Source organism: Mobula birostris, chromosome 16 (genome assembly GCF_030028105.1).
Source record: "Mobula birostris isolate sMobBir1 chromosome 16, sMobBir1.hap1, whole genome shotgun sequence".
NCBI classification, from domain to species: Eukaryota; Metazoa; Chordata; class Chondrichthyes; order Myliobatiformes; family Myliobatidae; genus Mobula; species Mobula birostris.
The window spans coordinates 56,192,651-56,217,972 of NC_092385.1; the positions used below are offsets into that span (position 1 = coordinate 56,192,651).

The 25,322-nt window shown below is 44.2% G+C and overlaps 1 protein-coding gene across 5 annotated transcripts in view; it reads left to right on the top strand.

The window, feature by feature from the left end:
• Positions 1–2,763: 2,763 nt before the first annotated feature.
• Positions 2,764–25,322, top strand: part of srgap3 (SLIT-ROBO Rho GTPase activating protein 3) — a 301,106-nt gene continuing 278,547 nt past the window's right edge. For all 5 annotated transcript variants that reach the window (XM_072280674.1, XM_072280676.1, XM_072280675.1 and 2 more), the window contains exon 1: positions 2,764–3,381. In XM_072280674.1, coding sequence (XP_072136775.1) covers positions 3,315–3,381 — 67 coding nt within the window. In that variant the 5' untranslated portion in view covers positions 2,764–3,314. The remainder of the gene's footprint in view (positions 3,382–25,322) is intronic.

The window sequence follows — 25,322 nt, forward strand, 5'->3', positions numbered from 1 at the left end:
GGACAGGAACACAGAGCCTTGGTCTTGGGGAGGACAGGAACACAGAGCCTTGGTCTTGGGGAGGACAGGAACACAGAGCCTTGGTCTTGGGGAGGACAGGAACACAGAGCCTTGGTCTTGGGGAGGACAGGAACACAGAGCCTTGGTCTTGGGGAGGACAGGAACACAGAGCCTTGGTCTTGGGGAGGACAGGAACACAGAGCCTTGGTCTTGGGGAGGACAGGAACACAGAGCCTTGGTCTTGGGGAGGACAGGAACACAGAGCCTTGGTCTTGGGGAGGACAGGAACACAGAGCCTTGGTCTTGGGGAGGACAGGAACACAGAGCCTTGGTCTTGGGGAGGACAGGAACACAGAGCCTTGGTCTTGGGGAGGACAGGAACACAGAGCCTTGGTCTTGGGGAGGACAGGAACACAGAGCCTTGGTCTTGGGGAGGACAGGAACACAGAGCCTTGGTCTTGGGGAGGACAGGAACACAGAGCCTTGGTCTTGGGGAGGACAGGAACACAGAGCCTTGGTCTTGGGGAGGACAGGAACACAGAGCCTTGGTCTTGGGGAGGACAGGAACACAGAGCCTTGGTCTTGGGGAGGACAGGAACACAGAGCCTTGGTCTTGGGGAGGACAGGAACACAGAGCCTTGGTCTTGGGGAGGACAGGAACACAGAGCCTTGGTCTTGAGGAGGACAGGAACACAGAGCCTTGGTCTTGGGGAGGACAGGAACACAGAGACATGGAACACAGAGCCAGGACCCCTCCTTGGGAACAGGGTGTACGGCCAGGACTCATACACAGAATGCTGAAGACGATGAGACAGTTCCCAACACTAGGTAGCAGCAAACAGCCAGACCTACCTAGTGAAGGTGTAGAAACAGAGACAGCTCCCAACACTAGGTAGCTGTAAACAGCCAGGCCTACCTAGCAAAGGCATGGACACAGAGACAGTTCAAAACAACAATAGACAGTTCCTTATCTAGACAAAGCAAGGCTCTGGACTTGGTCCAGCAGTAGAACTTGACAGCAATACAGGCAAGGATGCAGGCAAGGTTGCAGGCAAGTCTTCAGGCCAAGGCTTCAGGCAGAGGTTGCAGGCAAGGCTTCAGGAAGGTGAATGGAAGAGAACAGTCCAGAAACTGAAGCTGCCCCAAGAAGCTATTTATGTAGCCAGCCCAAAATGTGAATCAGCTGTCTCAATTAGAGCACCCAACAGAAAAAAGGGAAAACCAGAAAACCTGGAATAAGGAGCGATGGAATAGACCGTGAACCGGAATCTGGACATCACGGACCGGACCATGACACCTATTATCAGGGAGAAAGCTGGAGAATGGGGTTGAGAAGGATAATAAATCAGCCTTGATCAGCAAACTGGATGAGCCTAATTCTGCTCCTATGTCTGATGGTTATGGTTATGACAGAAGGCAAATAGATGCAGATCTAGGTCTTTCCTCAGGCAAGAATTAATCTACTTCATGACAAACCTCTCAAAGCACATCATCACAGTGGATGTAAAGCAAGTGTTACAGGTCATGGAGTCAGATTACCCTGTTCTTCTACAGGTATGACTGAAGTCTGCTCGAAGCAAGTTGATACCTCAGCTGCCAAACTGAGAGGTTAAAGATGTCAGCAAACACTCCAGCCAGTTGATCAGACAGTACTCGGCCAGGTACTCTGTCTGGCCCAAATTCTTTCCATGGGTTTGCCATCCTGAGGGATGCTCTCATGTCAGCTGAAGAGTGGGAGTAGGCTGTCAGGTTGGACTGGAGTGGGTTAGAGTTAGGGTTAAAGTTAATGGGATGGGGTAGGGTAGGTTAAAGGGAATAGGTGGGTGAGGGCTCTGTGTAGAGTAGGTTGGTGGGTGCAGAGGTTGGGGAAGAGGGAGAGATGGGGAAGGAAAGTGGAAAGGGGAAGTGGGGTATTGGAGGTGGGGAGGGTTGGAAGGGAGAGAGGGGGAGTCGTGCGGCAAGGGGGGGGGTAGAGTTTTCCATTCCTCAACCAGAACCAGTTTGGGGGCAGAGGGAGGTTGGTGTAGTGGAGGGAGGGGTGTGTGGAGGTGGGTAGGGGGAGGTGGAAGGGCGGGTGAGGTGACGGGAGCTGTGGGGGTGCTGAGGTGGTGGGACGGAGAGGGGAGGGAGAGGAGAGCGAAGGGGAGAGAGGGTGAGGGGGACAGGAAAGGTGAGGGGGTGAAGGAGTGAGGGATGAGAGGGAGGGGAGGGGAAGGGTGATGTGGGGTGCTGAGGTGAGTTGTGGGGAGTGAGGGTGGACGTATCTGTGGTTGGGTATAACCGTGGGGTAAGTGATAGGGCACGAGTAGTGACGGGTGGTACAGCAGATGGGGTCGGGTTGGATGACAGGTTCACGTTGAGGAATGGGACATCACGTACCAGTTATGCTAAAAACAATAAACGTTTACGATTAATGGCTGTGCATTGTGATACTACCCCACCTCCAGTACCCCTCCCCTCGCCTGGGTATGAGGGAGCTCCTCGCGGCCCTGATCGGGGGTAGCGGAACGGCTCGGAGCCGGACCGGACGCACATCCAACCCGCCCCTACTCCAGCGCGGACGCCTGGGCATGTGTCCGTGATCCAGTTCCTATCAGCGGCGGGGCTGGACTAAAGAAACAAACTGAATCTGGGCGTAGGGATGGTGAGGAGTCACATTGTTCCTGAAGGTGTACTCCCTGTGTAATTCAGAGGGTGTCCTGTAGGATACGGCTTCTCCCTAAGTCCTTGGTTCGGGTGGGAGGAGCGCTTGACGTCGTTCAGCCTGTGCCTGCAGTAACCAAACACTGGCTTCAGACATATTTTCTCTCTCTCCCCTTCCCTTCACTCAAATGCAGTTCGGTGCTCTGCAGCGGATTAAGTTACGGTCGGGAGGTTCCGGGACCCAGGGGAGAGTGGAGCGGGATGAGAGGTTGCGGGCAAGCCGGAGGAGGCGGCCAGACGGAAGGCAGTAAAGGGCTGCGGCGCTGAAATTGCTCCCACCAAAGACCCAGACTGGAGCAGACGCGTGTATTTCTGTTCAGGTTAGACCAGTCAGGTTTGTTTTGTGAAAAGAACCCCCGAGCCCTTTAGTAATATGAATTCAGGAACGGAACAGCATTAAACTGTGTGTTTGAAAATCCCTGCTCCGCTTAGCCAAGGGGGTGAAGAAAGAGGTGTTTCTTTTTCCTCTCAATCCATACCAAAGCGTGAAACCGACACGGAGTGTGGCTGAGAGACAGTGTCCGGATTTCTCTCTTTCTTACACACACACACAACGCCTAGGTTTCCCAAGCGAAAAAAAAGGAGTTAGACTTGCTCACCAACTGATCAGCATGTCATCTCAAGGAAGATTCAAAAAAGACAAAGAGATTACCACAGAATACGAGACCCAAGTCAAAGGTCAGTTCTTAAGAATTCGATGTTTTATTCCAGCGGAGTGGGTTGGCACGGCGTGGATTTTTTGTTTAGCCCGGACATTAACCACCTGGGTCAGTGAGTTGGGGAAATCTCGCTCTCGGCTTCTTTGCTGAAGTGGGGAGGATGGTTGTGTTTCAGAACTGCATTGCAGTATGAAGGAAGAGCTGAGGATTGCTATCAGCGATGGAAGCCTGCAGTGAACTGTGCTGTCAGACGTGTCCTGCCTATCATGTCGGGCACTTTGATCGATGCTGCTCTCCCTCCCTTTTCTATCCCAGACCTCAAATTCCTTTCCCTTCGCTCTTAAGGTTATTTATTGTTGTTAAAAAAAAGCCTGTCGAAACAACACTCCTACATTGTGAGAAATTCATTCTTAATAACTTCCGAGAAATATATTTAAAATGTATTGTTCCACATTTACACCCAATTAATCAGAAATCAGGAAGAAGAGTTGCGGCTCGCAAGGTTTAACCTCACTCTGCCAACACCTGGTATTTACAATGCTCTCCCGGTGGCGGAGATCCGGCAGATTTGCAGATCGCTGTACTACTGACGTCTTGAGGCCAGTTTCAGTTTTCACGGTGGAAGTCGGTGCTGTGGGGAGGGTCCTATCATTGTTCGGTTCCTCCCGTGTCTTTCAGAGTGTCTGCCACCTTCTGCCTTGGCAAAGCCAGGTGTTGGATTGGAGGCGCCAGTCCCTCTCCCTCCTCGTTGTGGACCGAGCGTGGAGCTCCGTCCGTCCCGGGAATGGAATTGAATCAGCTCAGGGAGGTGACCGGTTCCTCTCCCCTTTACCCATTTTTTTGCCTCGCCTGTTTTCTCATACTGGGTTTGGACCATGACCCACAAGCTATTTGGTATCTAAAGTTCCCTACCGTGTTTTTTTTTCCCTGTGTCCTTTCACTACTCCTCTTCCCACCCTCAACACCTTTTTCCCATACCCGCTGCATATGCTCCCTCATCCACCCCTTTCACCTCCGCTGACTTCTCGCTGATCTTTCATGTCTGTGCTCTCTGAGTTGAAGGCTTCCCTTGACCTTTTGTTTTGCAGAACGGGGAGAGGGCTGTTTGTATGGGTCTGGGCAGTGTGGCGTTGTAACCCCACCTTGCTGACGGAGGAGAGCTGCATCCCGCGGGAAGCAGGCATCCCTGTCCAATACCGCTCCCCTCTTTCAGAATGATGATTTACACAGGGAATTAGTGCTGATGGAGGGAAGGGAATAACCTTTTCATCACCGACAGCCCCCTGCACCTGAGACTCTCAATATCCAAACCCGGGAGTCCCAGGACACTGTCGGTGATGGATAGCAGCCAGAGAAGAGGTGCTGGAACATAACGAGAACCGTCAAGGCTCAGTGTTCAGAACAGGATGATTGATTTGTTTTATATATTCTGAAGGTTGGCTTGGTTTTCTCACCATATTCTACATCTTTGTTTTGTTTGCTGTGTGCAAGACAGCTGAGCTCCATTGGTTTTGGGGAATATTAGGATGCTACAACTGGCCTTGGTACTTTGTCAGTGAGATGAGGGGTATTGGTGGGAGAGAAGGGAAGAGGGTTAAAAAATAACCTGCTCATCCTCTTCATCACTGTGGGTACCTTCAAACTGCTGGCAAAGTACCAAGACCGTTATAGCACCCTCAATACTCCTCAGACCCCATTAAACTCAGCTGAGCCCAGTCCATCAGAGGCAAACCCCTCACCAACATTGAGCACATCTACGAGCAGGGCTAGCACAGGAAAGCAGCATCCATCATCAAGGACCCCCACCATCCAGGCCATGCCCTCTTCCTGCTACTGCCATCGGTAAGGAGGTACAGGAGCCTTAGGTCCAACACGGGACCTAATAAACTTTGACCATGAGGCTCCTGAATCAGTGCAGATAACTAAACTCATCTCAACCCTGCATTGATTCCACAACCTATGGACTCTGTTTCAAGGCTCCACAACTCATGCTCTCAGATTGACTTATATTTGCACAGTTAGTCATTTTGCATGTTGGTTGGTTGTTAATCCTTGTGTGTAGTTTTTCACTGATTCTATTGTATTTCTGTGTTGTTTGCCTGCAAGAAAATGAATCTCAGGGTAGTATATAGTGACGTATATGTACTTTGATAATAAATTTGCTTTGAACTTTGAATTCTGCTGGGAAATTTGCAAGGTCAGGGGAAGTGGCTTTCAGGGATGTGGTTTGCAATGCAGGGATGCACGGCCATTTGGGTGGAGGCTTTGTGGGGATCTGGTCATCATGAAATTGAACGTTGGGCACAACTAGAAGAGAAAGAAGAGAAGGAGGAATGGGAGAAGGATAAAACCACAAACAGCTGGGAGATATAGCAAAGTAGAATGCCATAGAGTCAGAAAACATGGAAGCAAACATTTTGATCCACCAGTCTGTACCAACCATCTATCACCCAATTGCACAACTTCTGCCCTTATACCATTTATACTCCCTACTTTGCAGTTAACTTCTTCACAGATTCTGCCCATAAGACTATAAGACATAGGAGCAGAATTAGGCCATTTGGCCCATCAAGTCCACTCCACAATTCTATCATGGCTGATTTATTATCCCTCTCAAATCCATTCTTATGCCTGTTCCCTGTAACCTTTAACATCCTTCCTAATCAAGAACCTATCAACATCTGCTTTAAATATACCCAATGACTTGGGCCCCACAGCCATCTGTGGCAATGAATTGCACAGATGCACCACCTTCTGCCTAAAGGAATTCCTCTTCACCTCTGTTCTCAAGGGCCATCCTTGTATTAGAAGGCTATACCCTCTGGTCCTAGACTCATCCACAATAGAAAACATTCTCTCCACATCCACTCTGTCGAGGCCTTTCAATATTTGATTGGTTTCAGTGAGATACTCCACTCCCCATCCCGCCAAGCTCCAACGAGTACAGACCCAGAGCCATCAAATGCTCTTCGTATATTAACCCTCTCATTCCCAGGATCATTCTCCTGATCCTCTTCTGGACACCCTCCAATGCCAGCCCATCCTTTCTTAGAAAAGGGGTCCCAAACAGCTCTCAATACTCCAGGTGCAATTACCACTCTCTACACACTGGGGGGTGATATACTGCAGTCAATCAACCTACCATGCCTTTAGGATGTGGGAGGAAATTGGCACACCCAGAGGAAACATACGTGGTTGCATGGAGAGCTTGCAAGCACCGCGCAGACAGCAGCAGAAGTCAGGGCTGAATCAGTGTCACTGGAGCTGTGCCATTAGCCTACCCAAGGTTAATATCCCCCCCAACCACGCGCTGTCATAAGTCAGCAGCACTCTTGCTCTCTTCTATGGCCAAATTGAAAGAAAATAAGACTAGCATCTATATAGTGCCCAGGATGCCCCATAACACCAATAGGTTTGAAATGCAGCCACTTTTGTAACATATGAGATACCACATTTAATGCCAAGAATTTGAAAGGATATGACAACTAATCCAGATGGATTCCACTCCCACATGAAAAGGAATTAAAGGCAAGTTAGTAGAATACATACAGTATGCAGCAGTTGTGGATGTCTAATGAGATTCTTATACATAAAGCAGGGAGTGGAGGTCCGGGGAAGTAAGACCAATTAGTTGAATGTCTTTGCTACATGAGGTAATGGTATCTTTACTTAAAAATGTAATGAAAAGTCACTCAGGGACTCAAAACACAAAACCCAAAGCAGGACTTCAATACTTGCTGAACCTTTAATGCCTTAAGAAACTCTTTGATGAATAACAAGCCAATTAATATGATTAATATATTCAGTGTTTTTGGTTTCCAAAAGGTTCTAAATTGGTAATGCTTATTAGGCTGGTGAGGAAGGTTAGAACATTGGGAGGCAAGAAATGGTAACTCAACAGTTGATTTGCCCACAGTATACTCCACTGACAGTAACATTAATATACTGATAATCTGGAAGTTTTTTTTTCATTACTATGAGCAATAAGTTTTGGCCAGGACTCCAGGTACAACACCCGTTCTGCTTTATACCTGCAGCCCGTGGGATTTTGTTTTGTATCCATTAGAAAGGTCAGATAAACTACTAGTTTAATGGGCCTTTCTTTGTGCTGCCCTCAAAGTGCAGGACCATAGTGATGCATGGAAGTGTTGACCCAAGACTTGTGCTCAGCTTTTTGCAGTAGGGCTTACACATGCATCCTCATGACTGAGGCCTGAGTGCTAACCACCAAACTATGGTTCAAACTTTGAGAATGGTAAGGTACTGGTTTATTTAGTAACTGGGACAATTACGTGCATTATTACATTACCACTGCAATTTTAATTATTGCATACTTTATAATGCAATATTCTCATTGCACACTGCAATATTAATTCAAGGCATCTGGACTCAGTGGTACTGTTATACTTGAGTTTGCAATGGATGGCTAAGAATTGGTGCTAATTAATAAATGTAGAGTTACAATGTCTGTTGGTTTGTGTGTGAAAGTATAGCTCTAGTTAAGACAACAGCTGAAACCACAAAGGATCTATGAAGAAGAAAGGCAAGTTAATGATTTGGCTATAGGTTCTTCTCAAGAACTGTCCAAACAGTAACAAGAAATTGCATCGATGTTGCAAGGAGACTGTATCAACATACTTGAAGAGATCTGACCTGAACCCTGAAGTGAAATACTGAAATTTAAACTGCAAGTAGCCTTGCCTGTTATCTATGTACAACAACTGCAGAACCACCATCTGACTCTTATTGTTCAATGCACCATTATTGTTGGTCAGCTTTAATTTTCCAAAGGAAATCTCTTGTCTCATTTTTAATTTCATAATTTAAAAAAAAAGGTTTTTAACTTCTTTCAGGGACAGATCTGAAATTTTGTTCTTCCAAAGACTGAGGAGAGAAGGAAAAATTTTGTGCATAAATACATTGCTGAGAAGCATTAGCGAGACATGTACTCACTTGGTCTATTTATACGTTGGTGGTTGTAGAGAAAGGTTAACGCATTGATATAAAGAAAAGAAGAATCACATTTGTACAGAGCCTTGCATAACGTCAGGGCATTGCAAAGTTTTATTTCAAAAATGGATTTTATTTCCAATCATATAATAATAAATACAATCAGTATGTCTTTCTCTAAGTTGAATATAGTGTTAATCCAGTGTATTGTCCTACAGTGAATCAACACCACAACCTATAGACTCATTTTCAGGGACTCTATGCTTCATGTTCTCAGTATTATTTATTTACTTTTTTATTATTGGCACAATTTGTCCTCTTTGGTGTTTGTCAGTCTTTGCTATTTATAGTAACAAACAAAATGCTAGAGGAACTCAGCAGGTCAGGCAGCATCTATGGAGAGGAATAAGGAGTCCACGTTTCTGGCTAAGACCCTTCACCAGGACTGGAAAGGAAAGGGAAGAGGCAGCCGGGGAAGTGGGAAGAGTACAAGCTAGAAAGTGTTAGGTGAAGCAAGGTGAGTTGGGGAGGGGTGATGAAGTGAGAAGCTGGGAGGTGATGAGGGGAAGAAGTAAAGGGTTTGGAGCAGAAGGAATCTAATAGGAGAGGAGAGTGGACCATGGGAGAAAGGGAAGGAGGAGAGGCACCAGGGGGAGGTGAGAGGTAGGTGAGGAGAAGTGAAGAGGTAAGAAGGGGGCCAGAGTGAGGAAACCGGAGGAAGGGGGGAGGGGGAAAATTACCAAAAGTGGAGACAAACGTTCATGCTGTCAGGTTGGAGGCAGGTTTGTTATGTATATTTTTTTGATAAATTCTATTATATTTCTTGATTTTCCTATAAATGCCTGCAACAAAATGAATCACAAGGTAGTATATGCTGACATATGCATACTTTAATAATTGAACTTTGAACACCACTCACGTCCCTCCAAGAACAATGCAACAGTGAAAGGTTGTTACAAATGACCTGACGCCCCCCCCCCCACCACAACCCTGTGACTAGTAGTGTTAGAACACTACACTCTGCTCCTCCTGGGTATGAACCCACAGTTTTCTGACGCAATATCGGTACATTCTAGCCACGATGTCAAGTATCAGAAAACATTTTACCCTCATTCTGTTTTACATTTCACACAGCTGTGTATGCAACTCAAACAGGATGGTCAGGACATACACAACAACATTAGAAATAGGAACAGGACCATCCAGCCCTTTGTGCCTTCTCTGCCATTCAACAAGCTTATGGTTAATCTTCTGTCTCTGCGTCAAACCCATATTCCTTCTTTTCCTTAATACCCAAAATTCCATTGCCCTCTGTGCAGAAGATACTCTGGGACTGGGCCCCACAGCCGTCTGGGTGGAGAACTACAACAATTTTCTGCTTTTTGGATACAACCATTTGGTCCTCTCGCCTGAATGGTTGACACCTTATTTCGCAATTGTCGAACACACACTCCACTCTGTTCATCCACTCTGTCAAGTCCACAAGAATTGAAATGCCTTAATCTGTGTCGTGCTGATGTTGGCCAATAGCTGATGATACTCAGGTCAATTGGAGTGCCAATTGCTTCTGTTGGAGTGTAACCCATGAACAGTCAGCCGTCAGCTAAATACGTTGGTCAAACGCCAGCCCCTCAACCTCTCGCCCTTCATGTCATCCCAATTTCAGAGCACTGAATGGAGTATCTGGTCAATCCTCGATGCCCAGTGAATGATCCACTTGAGGCCATAAGACATGGGAGCAGATTAGTGCCATTCAGTCTGCTGTACTGTTTTATCATGGCCAATTTATTGTCCCTCTCAACCCCATTCTCCTGCCTTCTCCCTGTAACATTCTGCACCCTTACTAATCAACACACTATTAACCTTTGCTTTAAATATACCCATTTGTTTGCCTGCACAGATGTGTGTGGGCTTTGTGGTGTGGTTCCAGACTCCCCCATTATAGGAAACATCCACACCCACTATATCTAGACCTTTTAATACTCAATAGGATTCAATGAGATCCCACCCTTCATTCTTCTGAACTCCAGCAAGTACCAGCCCAGAGCCATCAAAGACTCATCATACGTTAAACCACTGATTCGTCAGATAATTCTCATGGATCTACTCTGGACCCTCTCCAATGCCAGCATATCCCTTCTTAGATAAGGGGCCCAAAACTGCTCACAATACTCTGAGTGTGGTCTGACCAATGACTTAAAAACACTCCGCATTATATCCTTGCTTTTATATTCTAGTCACCTTGCAATGAATGCCAATGTTGTACTTGCCTTCCTTACGCCTGACTCCACATGTAAGTTAACCTTTAGGGAATCCTACACGTGGACTCCCAAGTTCCTTTACACTTCTGATTTCAAGAATTTGCTCCCTATTCAGAAAGTAATCTATGCCTTCATTCTTTCTACCAAAGTGCATGACCGTACACTTCCCTACACTGTACTTCATCTGCCACTTCTTTGCTCATACTCATAATCTGTTTTAAGTCCTGCTGTGGACTCCCTGCTTGTCAAAACTACCACCCCTCCATCTACCTCCACATCATCTGCAAACCGGGACACAAAACTGTCAATTCCATTATCCAAATTATTGATATATAACATGAAAAGATGCAGCCCCAACACTGACCCATGCTGAACACCACTCGTCACTGGCAGCCAGCCAAAAAAGGCCCCTTTTATTCCCACTCCTTGCCTCCTGCCACTCACCCAATCATCTATCTATGCTAGTATCTTTCCTGTAATATCATGAGCTCTTATCTTGTTTAGTTGCCTCATGTGCAGCACCTTGTCATAAGCCTTCTGAAAATCTAGGTAAGCAACATCCACTGACTCTCCTTTGTCAATCTTGCCTGTTATTTCCTCAAAGAATTCCAACAGATTTGTCAGGCAAGATTTCCCTCAAGGAAACAATGCTGACGTTGGCCTATTTTATCTACTGTGTCCAAGTACCCTGAAACCTTATCGTTAACAATTGACTCCAAATCTTCTCAACCACTGAAGTCAGGCTAACTGGCTTATAATTTCCTGTCTTTTACCTCCCACACTTCTTAAAGTGTGGAGTGACATTTGCAATTTTCCAGTCATCCAGAACTTCTCCAGACTCTAGTGATTCTTGAAAGGTCAGCACTAATGCCTTCATAATCCCTTTAGCCATCTCTTTCAGAAACCTGCAGTATAGTCATCTGGTCCACTTGACTTATCTACTTTCAAATCTTTTAGCTTCCCACGCACCTTCTCCTCAGCAATAACAACTACACTCACTTCTGCCCATGATACTCTTGAATTTCAGCATACTGCTGGTGTCTTCTGCAGTGAAGACTGATGCAAAATACTTATTGAGTTTGTCTGCCGTTTCTTTGTCCGCCATTACAACCTCTCCAGCATCATTTTCCAGTGGTCCAGTATCCACTCGAACCTCTCTTTTACTTTTTATGTATCTGAAAAAAATTTTTGGTGCCCTCTTTTACATTATGGGGTAGCTTACCTTCGTGTTTCATCCTTTCTGCCCTTCCAATCAACTTTGGCCAACTCCTCCATAATCTGCCTCTGTAGTTCCCTTTAACAAAGTACTGATACATCTGATTTTAGCTTCTCCCTGTTAAACTGCAGACTTCTCAAGGTCATGGAATTTCATTTCATTAACTGTGCTTAATGGGAAAGGGAGACCAAACAGAAGAAATTTTGGGTGGGGGGAGGGATTCGGCCAGGATAGACTATGTTTGACCCAGAATAACATAGTATTATATTTACAAAATGTCAAGGGAGATGCTAACGATGAAAATTCGGAAGAGACAGTGCAACAAGTCTTAATTTCAACAGCAATGTATCCTCAGTGGAGGGAAGTGTCAGGTTAATGCCTGGATCAGACAAGAACATCCAATTTAACAATTGTAGCAGGGAATGTTTTTTAGGTAAGAGCCTTCTGACTGAATCTCTGGAGTGTAAATTCAGATGGTAAGAAACTGAGATTGTTCATGGTCCTACAAATAAATTACTATATAGTTTATTTCACCATAGGTAGTTAATGCAGACTTCAAACACTGCAGGAACATCATTCTGAATTTTCCCTATGTCATGGTTATGGAACTGATTCTGCAGATGTTGGAAATCCAGAGCAACACACACAAAATGCTGGGGGAATGCAACAGGTTGGGCAGCACCTATGGAGGGGAATAAACAGTCAGCATTTCAGTCTGAGACCCTTCACCAGGACTCATTATTGGCAGATGTTCATACTTCCTGGGATGAAAGGTCCATTTCTCTGGCATATAATTGAGTGATAGATGTTTGATGCATCATCACACAAGGCCTCACAACATCTCTTCATGAGCTAAAGCATCTTAACAGAAGCTTAGAGATTCTGCCAGGCCATGGGTAGGGATCTTTCTTGGGGTACACAAGAGATTCTGCAGATGCTGGAAATAGAGCCAATTACCTGTTGGAGGAACACAGCAAGTCAAACAGCATCCACAGAGACACAAAACCCCCATCGAAGAGAGGGAGCAAACTTCTTTAAAGAGACTTTGCATGGAACAGTAAATTGGAGACACAGGGACTGCTGATGTTTAAATCTGGAGCAAAAACCAAACTACTGGAGGAAGATGCCCTTCCCCCAGTAGTCTGGTTTAGAGCTGATGAGATTAGAGCTAATGAGAAGTTCAATATCTGGTGACTGCACTCCAGAACCTCAGACACGGAGCAGATGATAGTTGCTTTGACTTGTATTTGGAAGTTGGGTTCCAAGCCACTGTCAACTCTCTCATGGTAGAACGCAAGGGAATGAGCCCGACACTAAATATCCATTACATCAAGGTCACCTGCTGCATCACACTGCCTCCCCCCCAGCACCCCCGGCTCAATAAAGGGTCAAGACCCCATAAAACCCAAACCACTTCCCATATTTCTGGAGCCTCCTCTTGGTGATGAAGTTTACTGCCATTTTCATTGTATAGCACAAACTTTTGGTTACATTGCATGAGCAAGATCTCAGATCTCACATGAAACAGATTCAGATTGAATTATACATCGCACGTACATTGAAACTACAGCGAAATGAGTCGTTTGCATTAACAATCGATGTAACATAATGAAGTGCAGGGACAGCCCACAAGTGTCGCCACACATGCCCACAATTCCCAGCAGAACAACACAGAGAACAACAAACAAAACAAGACGGGTTCCTCCCTCCCACCCACACACATTGGCAGCACTGGTCATTGCCCCTATGTTTATGAGTACTCGTTTGCAAACAAAAGCAATAGTTTGTACCATTCAGGGCCAAATTTTGAAAGGCCTAAATAAACTGGACATGGAAAGAATGTGGGAAAGTCTAGACCAGAGGGTACAGTCTCAGAATAGAAGCACTTCCCTTTAGAAAAGAGGTGAGAAAGAATTTCTTTAGCCAGAGGCTGGTGAATCTGTGGAATTCAGTGCCATAGAAGGTTGTTGACTATGGAGGCCAAGTCATTGGGTATTTTTAAAGCAGAGGTTGGGAGGTTCTTGAATACTAAGGGTGTCAAAGGTTACAGGGAAATGGAATGAGAACTGGGTTGAGAAGGAAAGAAATCAGGCTTGATGAGCCAGATGGTTTAATTCTGCTCCTATGTTTTGTGATCTCCAACCCTAGGATAGGATTGTCTTTGGAAGACTTTTGATAAGGTGGTCTACAGGGTAGCACTGATGCCAGCTTCTCAATCTCCTTTGGAGATGTTGGCCACTTACAGCAGATGTTTTAAGGCAATGGTACACCAGCATCAATGGAATCTCCATAAAATCCTAAACCACTAGAAGGAAAAACTGAGTAAATACCTGTGACTTTTTCCAAGTCCACAACAATAGGATGGATCCCCAAATTATACTCAGTCAGTTCCACTGAATTGATTAGTATTTGGTTAACATATTGGATCTGGACTCTTGAAACAGAATCAGAATCAGGTTTAATATCATTGGCATATGTCGTGAAATTTGTTGTATCATGGTAGCAGTACATTTCAATACACAATAATAAAACTGAAATTACAGTACAAAATATATATTAAAAATTAATTAAGTTGTACAAACAGAGAACCAAAAGAAAAGGAAATAAAGAGTGAGGTAGTGTTCATGGTTCAATGTCCATTCAGATATCTGATGGTGGAGGGGAAGAAGCTGTTCCTGAATCACTGAGTGGGTTTTCAGGCTCCTGTACCTCCTCCTTGATGGTAGCAATGAGAAGAGGTATGTCCTGGGTAATGGAGGTCCTTAATGATGAATGCTACCATCTTGAGACATTGCCCTTTGAAGTTGTTCTCGATGCTGGGGAAGCTAGTGCCTGTGATGGAGTTGACTGGGTTTACAACCTTCCATAGCTTCTTCCTGTCCTGCGCAGTGGCCCCTCCATACCAGACAGTGATGCAACCAATTAGAATAATTTCCACTACATATCTGGAGAAATTTGCCAGAGTTTTTGTTCACATACCAAGCCCCCTCCAACTCTTAATGAAATATAGCCACTGTTGTGCTTTCTTTGCAGTTGTATCAATATGTTGGGCCCAGGATGGATCTTCAGAGATGTTGACACCCAGGAACTTGAAACTGCTCACCCTTTCCACTCCTGGTCCCTCAATAAGGACTGGTGTGAGATCCCTTGACTTTCCCTTGCTGAAGCCCACAATCAATTCCTTGGTCTTATTGCCGCTGAGAACTAGGTTGTTTTTGTGACGCTGCTCAACCAACTGATCTATCTCTCTCCTATATGTCTCCTCATCATCATCTGAAATTCTGCCATGCATAGTTGCATCATTGGCAAATTTATACATGGTGTTTGACCTGTTCCTAGCCACACAGTCATGGGTGTAGACAGAATAGAGCAGTGGGCTAAGCACACATCTTTGAGGTGCTCAGGTGTTGGTTGTCCACGTGGAGGAGATGTTATTTCCAGTCTGCACTGACTGTGGTTTTCTGGTGAGAAGGTCAAGGAGTCAGTTATAGACGGAGCTACAGAGGCCCAGGTTTTGGAATTTATTGATTAGAATTGAGGGTAGGATGGTGTTGAACGCTGAGCTGTACACAATAAACAGAAGCCTGACATAGGTATTACTATTGTCCAGCTGATCCTAGGCTTGCAGATCATAACAGACTTAATAAACATCAGACTGAAAGAATAGGTGGCCCTTTGAGTCTGCACTGCTATTCATTATGATCTTGGCTGATCTTGTATCTCTGTGACATTTACCAGTGCAATCCTCATATTCCTTTAGAGTCATAGAGAAGTACAGCACAGAAACAGACCCTTCGGCCCATCTAATCCATGCCAAAACCATTTAAACTGCCTACTCCCGTCAGCCTGCACTGGGACCATTGCCCTTCTTACCCTATCATCCATGTACCTATTCAAACATTGAAGTCGAGCTTGCATGCAGCACTTGTGCTGGCACCTCTTACGACCCTCTGAGGGAAAAAGTTTCCCCTCATGTCCCCCTTAAACTTCTCACCTTTCACCTTTAACCCATGATCTCTTGTTGTAATTCCACCTAACCTCAGTGGAAAAAACCTGCTTGCATTTACCCTATCTACACCCTTCATAATTTTGCATACCTCTATCAAATCTCCCCTCAATCTTCTACATGCTAAGGAATACAGTCCTAATGTATTCAATCTTTTCATATAACTTTTCATAGAACTGGCAACATCCTTGTAAATTTTCTCAGTACTCTTTCAACCTTGTTATCATCTCTCCTGCAGGGAGGTGACCAAAACCGCATACAATGCTACAAATTAGGCCTCCTTAATGTCTTATACAAGTTCAACATAACATCCCATCTCCTGTACTCATTACATTGATTTATGAAGTCCGATGTTCCAAAAGCATTCTTTATGACCCTAACTACATGTGATGGCACTTTCAACAAATTATGGATCTGTATTCCCAGATCTCTGTGTTCTACCATTCCCTGTGTAAGACCTACCCTGGTAGATCCTACCAAAGTGCAAAACCTTGTACTTGGCTGCATTGAATCCCAACTGCCATTTTTCAGCCCATTTTTCCAGCTGATACAAATCCCTCTGCAAGCCATGATAGCCTTCCTCACCGTCCACTACACTCCCAATCTTGGTGTCATTCACAAATTTGCTGATCCAGTTAACTACATTGTCATGCAAATCATTGATGTTGATGACGAAGGACCCAGCACTGACCCTTGTGGCACTCCATGAGTCACAGAACTCCAGTCAGAGAGGCAACCATCAACTACCATTCTGAGGCTTCTCCCACAAAGCCAATGTCCAAACCCATTACCTCATCTTGAATGCCGAACGACTGAACCTTCTTGACCAACCACCCAAGCTGGACCTTGTCAAATGCCTTGCTAAAGTCCAATTTATTCCAATAATGGCTGAATCTCCACAACCTTCTGAGATAAAGAATTCTAAATGTTTACTGCTGTTTGAGCAGGGCAATCTCACAACCATCCCTTTAAGAATTCTGTAAATTTCAATGAAATCTCCACTTGTTTAAAGTCTAAAGACTACATTTCCAACCACACTATTTCTGTTTGTATACAAATGTCATACATGGATGAATCTCAGGGCAGTATATGATGACATAAATTTACTCTGAATTTGAAGTTGAGTGAATCCCTGCTGTTGCACTTCCTGAATGACAAATACGTTCTCTCATAGGTTAATGACACCAAATCAGCGCACAAGTCTCTAGACATGGTCTCTCCATATACAATTACAATAAGATTTCCTTATCCTGAATTCAGAACCCCCCGTAATAAAGACTAACATACTATTTGCCTTCCTAATTGCATGTTGGCCTTAAGTGATTGGTGAACAGCAAAATACTCCATTTTCCAGTCATGACCACCACAATATGGACTCAATTTCAAGGACTCTACAGCTCATGTTCTTACCATTTATTATTACTGCTATTCAAGCTGCTAAAACCTAAGACAGGGGCATAGCCAAGCACACTCATTTCTTAATTGCTAGAACTTTTGGAATATTCTAGTGGTGTTCAGTAAATATTGTACATAAATATTGTTGGGTCGGCTTAATTGTTTAATGCTGTTGTGTGGTGACTTTGGGATGATACCAGTTGTAGATATTATAATTGGGACAATGTAAACCCTGTTCATGTTCCATAGTCCTTAAATTTCTTCTTTTAATTTAGCATACTAGTGTTTTTCTCTAATTAATTTGTGTATGTTATGTGTGTTTGGAATAGCTATATCTATTAAATAAGTTGTTCTTGCTTGCTTATCCTATATTATAATACTGGATGGTTATTATGGATTGTTCTACCTGTAATAATATCATTATTACTATTTATTTATTTTTTTGTATTTGCACAGTTTGTCTTCTTTTGCACAAACTGTGTAAAAAGAAGACAAGGTTGTTTATTAGTCTTTGTTCTACTGTGTATGCCTGCAAAAAAATATATCTCAGGGTAGTAGATGGGAACATACCCATACTTTGATAATAAAGGTACTTTGAACCCTGTTGGTGGCTTAACATTTCTCCACACTGATTCTCTAGAAATATCAAGCAGGCATAGGAAGAGTTTCAAGGATGTGCTCAAAGCCACCTTGAAGAAACGCAACATGCCCACAGATTTCTGGGACTCGCTGGATGTGACTACTCAAATTCAACCAGGAACATATGGGACAGTATTGAGAACCTTGAGATTATGCACCAGGAATACACAGAGTCCCCATAAAAGCTGTTCAAGGAGTGAGCCACTTCCCAAATTAGCCCCCTCACTATCAGACATCTCATGCCCCATTTCTAGAAGAGTCTGACGCAGTATTTCAACCTGGTTCCTTTCCTCCCACAAATGCTGTTTGAGCCATTGAGTTCTTCCAGAGATTATTTGTAGCAGCCTCATTAATTGCCTCATCCCACAGCATCTGCAGTGGAAGCCGGTAATCCACAAACCCAACAGACTGCCTAAGGAGATATCTACGCCACATGGTTTATACAGAAGCACCATGGGCCTGCCTCATATTGAACCTCTCTGACAGATTATTTCTACAGTGGCTTCTTTGTGCCATGTGTGGTAGATTTCCAGTTAATGTGAAATTAGACTTAAATTTTGAGCTGGGCTGATATTGTCCAGACCTTACTTTTTGAAAGTCCTGGAAGCATTTAGTTCATTGGCTCTTGATGAAGAGTAGGATCTTAAAAGAGACTGAAAATAATTCTGTGCTACTTCAACAAAGGCCGATTAAAATTTTGACAATGGGCTTTCAGTCCCTCTGGACCCTGGTTCTGTGTGTCGAGAAAACATTGGGTAAAAGGACTTCCTTTTTGGTGCTGGAAATAATATATCAAAAAGTTTGCAAGTAGCACTAGGTTGTAGAGCACTTTCTAGTGGGACACTGGACACTGGACGCACAAAATTCCCTCTCCATAGTCCTCTTGAAACCTCATCAAGATGCTGCTCATGCCATGAAAGATTATAATGGTGTTGGTCAAAAGGTCATCTCCTGCAGTAGCAGAAAAACAGGCCATTCAACCCAGCAGATCAGTGCTATCTTGTACTCATGTCATCTAATTGATAGTTGGTTTCTTATAGTCTCTTGTATTGTGCAACTGTAAAAAATCTTTGTTCTGCACAGTGTCCATACAGATCATTTTAAAACATTGGTACAGTGAGGTAGTACTAATGGAAAAGCAATAACAAAATTTCAAAGTAAATTTATTATCGAAGTATCGATGTCACTCTATACTGCCCTGAGATTCTTTTTCTTGTAGCCATTCACAGTAGAACAAAGAAATACAATAGAAGCAATAAAAAACTACACACATAGACTAACAACCAAAGTGAAATAGAAGGTAAACTGTGCAAATATAAAAAAAAATAATAATGAATAATGAATAAATAACACTGAGAACATGAATGGCAGAGTCCTTGAAAGTGAGTCTGTAGGTTGTGGAACCAGTTCAGTGTTGAGGTGAGTGAAGCTATCCCCTCTGGCTTAAGAGTCTGATGGTTGAGGGGTAATAACTATTCCTGAACCTGGTGGTGTGGGACCGAAGGCTCGTGTACCTCCTTCCTGATGGCAACAGTGAGAAGAGAGCGTGGCCTGGATGGTGGGGGTTGTTGATGATGGAACTTGGAACAGAATGCAGAATATAAGCAGGTTTGAAAGAACATTGACAGTAGTTCCTAAAGTCATAACATTTATATTTAAAAGCGTAGAACAATTACAATAGATTTGATGACTACATCTGTCACAACTTCTAATGTGATCCATATATTGTTTTGAAAATCATAGGAAATGTAGATGCTGTAAATATGACATTTAAAAAAAATAGGAAGTACAGGAAACACTCAGCAGGACAGGCAGCATCTGTAGTGAAAGAAACAGAGTAAACGTTTCATCTCAGAAAATCCTTTCAACCAGCAGACACATATTCCTCTTGTCCCCACCCTGGTCTGTTACTCCGATCGCAGCAGCACTTCCCGTCTTCTGGCACTGAAATTAGTGTAGGAGGTACTGCAAACTCTCAGCTGCTCAGTCAGCATCTGCAGAAAGAGAAGCCGGGTTAATGTTCCAAGGCAAAGACCCTGCAGCAGAACTATGGATTTTTTTCTCCTCTGTGTGTTTATCCAGCTTCCCCTTCATCTCTGCTATTCACCACAATTGTGGCAGTCACTCTCCTCTGAGTGAAGAGCGTTCCCTATGTTGCCCTACTGGTGACAATTACTCCTTGTGGCAGTCACTCCCCTCTGAGTGAAGAGCGTTCCCTATGTTGCCCTACTGATATTGTCCTCCCTGGTTAATGCTACCCACATTCTCCATTTGCCCTCCAGGTTACCCTCACTATTTGTGTGGGAGCAGTTGAGTGAGTGAGTGAGGGACATCATCACAGCAGATCAGAATGAGGGACCGTGATATCAGTGAGTGAGCACTCGAAAACAACCTCGACCAGGAGATGGGAGTCAGTGAGAGGTCAGAGCAGGTTGGGGTTGTGTTGCTCATTTTCTCACCTCACTCGGTCATCCGCCACCATCATAGAAGTGGGAGCATCAGAAGATGAAGTGCAGTTCTTGCAGGCCACGAATGTGGCCCAATAACACAGAGCCTAAGGATGAATCAGGTTGTTGGTATCAATTGTCGTACTGTTCATGACCTGAATTAACTATAGACATCATTAAGGATCAACTTTATTCATCATATGCACTTACATCTCTTAGGAATTTGCTGTGGTGTGTTAGTCATTTACTCGTTCTGGTACTGTACTCTGCTATTATATTAATGCAAACGGCTAGTTCTCTGTATACAGATCTGGCATTTTTAGTAAGATATGATGGCAGGAAGATTTAGAGGAAGCTTTGCTGTTTAATATTCTGTGCAGCAGCTGCCTTGGGAGTGTTGGATGGGACAGTACAGTAGAATCTTTATTGTCTATCACAGCATCAAAGCACTGTATCTGGGAACATTTGCCATTGACTGCCTGCAATGATAGCACTCCTTGCCTGGACTTGCACAGCGTTCACTTTTACATAAGGAACTCCCTCAAAGAAATGAGGAACTCAGGGTAACACCTCCCACAACCTTTTTTTCCCGAAAGACAAAGAGTAGCTTAATTTGTCACACGTCTATTGAAACATACATTGTGTCAAATCTAATCAGTGAGTTTTGTTCTGGGCAACCCACTACTGTTGCCATGCCAACATAGCATGCCCATAACTCACTAATCTTAACTGTACATTTTTGGAATGTGGGAGGAAACTGGAAAATCTGGGGGGAACCCATGCAGTCACAAGGAGGCATATGAACCTCTTACAGATCGGAATTGAACCCCGATCTCGCAGCTGGCGCTGTAATAGCGTTACGCTAACTTACAAGCTACCATGCTAGCCTTTCATCTGCAAACTTACTTATCATACATCATACAGTGATATCCCAAGTCATCAATAGATATCACAAACATGGAGTCTTTAACCAGCTGTAAAGCATGGCACTAATCACCATGCTACCGTGCTGTTCCTAATCTGTACTGCATTCCTAAAATATACGGACCTGTTATTCAGTCCATTCATATGTTGCCATTTACCATACAAGGCAGATCCATTTTACTTCCAACATTTACATTGTGTCAGCATGATATCTATTGTTCCTTCTCACACATTTAATGAGCCGTGTTTGTGAGGTTTTTGCTTGGGTCCCAGCTCCTCGGGAGAGGCTGTACCATGCTTCAGCGTGCCCCTCAGCTCATAGTCCTGAACATTGGCATGCATCGGTTTGCAACATTTGCTTACAGAGAGCCTTACACAGGAAGACCTGCAAACTTTGGGCAGGACAACGTCCAGAGTTGCTAATCCTCCAACAGCAGTTAATCATTGTCTCAGGCTGTGAAAAGCCTGTGTTACACAGTGGGTTGGGATGAGCCTCAAATAAAGACTGCCAAAGGCTGTTATAGAGCAGAGAGACCTAGGATTACAGGTACACATTTCTCAGAAAGTGGAGATACAGGAGAACAGGGTGGTGAAGAAAGGGTTTGAGAGACTTGCCTTCATCAATCGGGGCACCACGTACAGGAGATGGGACATCAGTGCCCCCGTACATCTAGTGAGACACATTTGGAGTATTTTGCACTCTCTGGTCACCTAGCTATAGGAAGGATGTCACTGAGCTGGAAAAACTGCAAAGAGGAAAGAGCGCTGCTACAGGAAAGCAGCGTCTATGATTAAGGACCCCCAGCAACCAGACTATTCTGTCTTCTCACTATTACCATCGAGCAGGAGGCACAGGAGCTTAGGTCCCACACCAGCAGGTTCAGCAACAGTTATTACAACCATCAGGCTCCTGAATTGGCATGGGTAACTCCTCTCGCCTCAACACTGAACTGATTCCACAACCACTTTCAAGGACTCTACAGCTCATGTCTCAGTATTATTTATTGATTGATTGATTGATTGATTGATGCAGGACTTTCCTTCTTTTACACATTGGTTGTCAGTTTTTGTTTATATGTAGTTGTTGATAAACTCTATTATATTTCTCTATTTTCCTGTAAATGCCCACAAACAATGAATCTCAAGGCTGTATATGGTGACATATAAGTACTTCGATAATAAATTTACTTAGAATTCTGAACTTTGCAAAGTTCCATGAGGCTTGATTTTTAAAGAGACCCTAGGAATATACAGAGACAAAGCTTTGGGGGCAGACGGTGACCTTACAAAGGTTTATAAGATCACAACGGGCATAGATATGGCAGATAGTCACCATCTATCATAGGGAAATCAAATACTCGATGACATAGGTTTATGCTGACAGTGATATGATTTAAAGGGGACCTAAGGGGCTAGATTTTCAGACAGAGTTATGGGACGAGCTGCCTGAGGATGCAGAAGAGGTGGGTGCAATTAAAACCTTTAAAAAAATATTTGGACAGCTACATGGACAGAAAAAATTTAAAAGGATATGGGCCAAATTCAGGACATGATGAACTTCTAATCTACCTTGTTGTGGCACTTGTGCTACAGTTGTCTACCTGCACCGCACTTTCTCTGTAACTCTGACATTATATTCTCTATTCTATTTTATTTTCTTTTGTACTACCTTGATGCCCTCGATCTGTCTGGATAGCACACTAACAAAAGTTTTACACTGCGTTTCAGCACATGTGACCATATTAAACCAATTACCAAATGGGACTGGCTCAGGTGGACAATTGGATCAGCATGGACACGTTGGAATGCAGGGCCTCTTTCCATGCTCCATCTCTCCATGAGCCTTTTGGCAAATGGACGGGTCAAATGATGGTCTCATCTCCAGCTCAGCCACCCTGAGGCAGCAACCTGCGACACTGAGTTGCTGTGGGCCATGCCATCTCACCACCTGCCAAGAAAGATGTTAGCAGTTCCTCAGATGTGACACGTCACCATAGCAACAAGTCAAGTGTCAGTCTGGTTAAAACCACCAGTGATCTGAGACAATAAAAACCCTTCCTAAGGGTGGGGGGGGGGGTAGTGCTGGGAAATCACAACCTGGGTCCCCTCAGTCAGCTCCAGGCAATCTACTCTGATGACCACCAGAATCAGGGTTATTACCACAGTGACATTTGTGACATTTGATGTTTTGTGGCAACAGTACAGTGCAATACATAAAATATACTAAATATAATAAAAAATTATAAAGTATGCAAAAGAGAGCAACAGTAGTGAGTTACTGTAGTGTTCATGGACTCGTCAGAAACTTGATGGCAGAAAGGAAGAAGCTATTCCTAAAATGGTGGGCCTTCAGCTCCTGTACCTCCTCCCCGATGGTAGTAATGAGAAGAGGGCATAGAGGGCAGGTCCTGAGTGGTGAGGGCACTTAATGATGTATACGGCCTTTCTGAGGCATCACCTGTCCTTGATGTTGGGGAGATTAGTGCCCACGTTGGAGCTGTTTAAGTTTACAACCGTGTACAGCTTTTTCTGATCCTGTGCATTGGCCCCTTCACACCAGATGGTGATGAAACCAGCTCGAATGCTCTCTGCAGTACAGAGAGCTCTCTGTATTAATTAAACCAGCATTTTGCTTTTGTTTTTCTATCTTTGAAATGCTTGGCATCCCTGAGGCCTTCCAGATTTTAGATATAATATCCAAAATACGTTAAGAAGGAACACCTTCCCTCTCTATCTCCTACCACCCACTCGCTCCCCTGTTCTAGGTTTGCCAGCTGTCTTTGCACATACTGTATACAATCTATGGAGGTTCAATCATTGGACCTTGTGCCAACAAGTGTTCACCCTCACTCTGCTGCCAAAATCTCTGTTGTCCTGGCGCCCTGCCTTCCCAGATCAGTTGTCTAATGAATCATGGGGCACTTGCCTCTCAGTCAGCTTTGTCAAGTACCGAGGTACAAAACCAGGGTGAGGAAGGGGATATAGATACACTTTGTGAATTGGGAAATGTATCCTGTTTCCAGCCTGGAATTGGTTTATCTTTATTTCAAAAATTAACTTTATTCATAATAAAAAATGTGTACAAGCATGTTGAATTACTGGGTGAACAAGTAGTCTTTGGGATATTGCAAGTCTGTGTCTTTATTGATGCTTTGCTGCATGCTTGAGTGCTTGGTGGGGGCACCGATGCTTTTTTGCTGGTGGAGGGGGGAATCGTTACTTCGTTGCTGCTTATGTGTGGGAAGGGGGAGCTGGGGGGGGCTTTGGGGTTCTAACATTTAACTGTCATTCACTCTTTAGGGCACTCCTCTGTTTTCGTGGATGTTTGTGAGAAAAAGAATTTCAGCATGTATATTGTATACATTTCTCTGACATTAAATGTTCCTATTGAAACCTATTGAAAGGAAAAGTTCGTGTACCGCATTGAATAACAGTGATGGAGCAGGACTTAACCAGCAGTCTTTCCAACTCTAACAGGGCCTTTCTCTCCTGAACGGAGGAGGATGAAAAGTGACTTGATAGAGGGGTAAAAGGTGATAAGAGATATAAAACAAATGGATAGCCAGAGACATTTTCCCAGGGTGGAAATGGATAATACCAGGGGGCATAATTTTAATGTGATTGGAAGAAAGTATAGAGGTGGATGTCAGGGTAAGTTTTTACACAGAGAGTGCTGGGTACATGGAAACCCTTGCCTGCATAGTGGTAGAGGCAGGAACATTAGGGACATTTAAGAGAATCTTTGCTGAGTGTGTGGATGATAGGAAAATGGAGGGGTGTGTAGGCTGGAAGGGTTAGATTGATCTTAGGGTAGATTAAAAGGTCGGCACAGCACCGTGGGCCAAAGGACCTGTGCTGGCCTGTAGTGTTCAATGTTCCATGTATGTGCTATGTTAAAAAGAACCGCAGTGCATGTCTCTTTACATTTGGAGTGTCTATATTGACAGTGGTCCATTTGCCACTCTCACTGTGTAGTCTGTGAGCTTCCTTATTCACAGGGGTATCCCACAGCTCGAACACAAGACTGGAGGTCTCTCTGTTCATTCTTCATGACATCTTGCCAGACTCTTTGGGAGATATTAATGGCTGCCTGAAGCTACGTGATTTTCCTGCCTACCTATC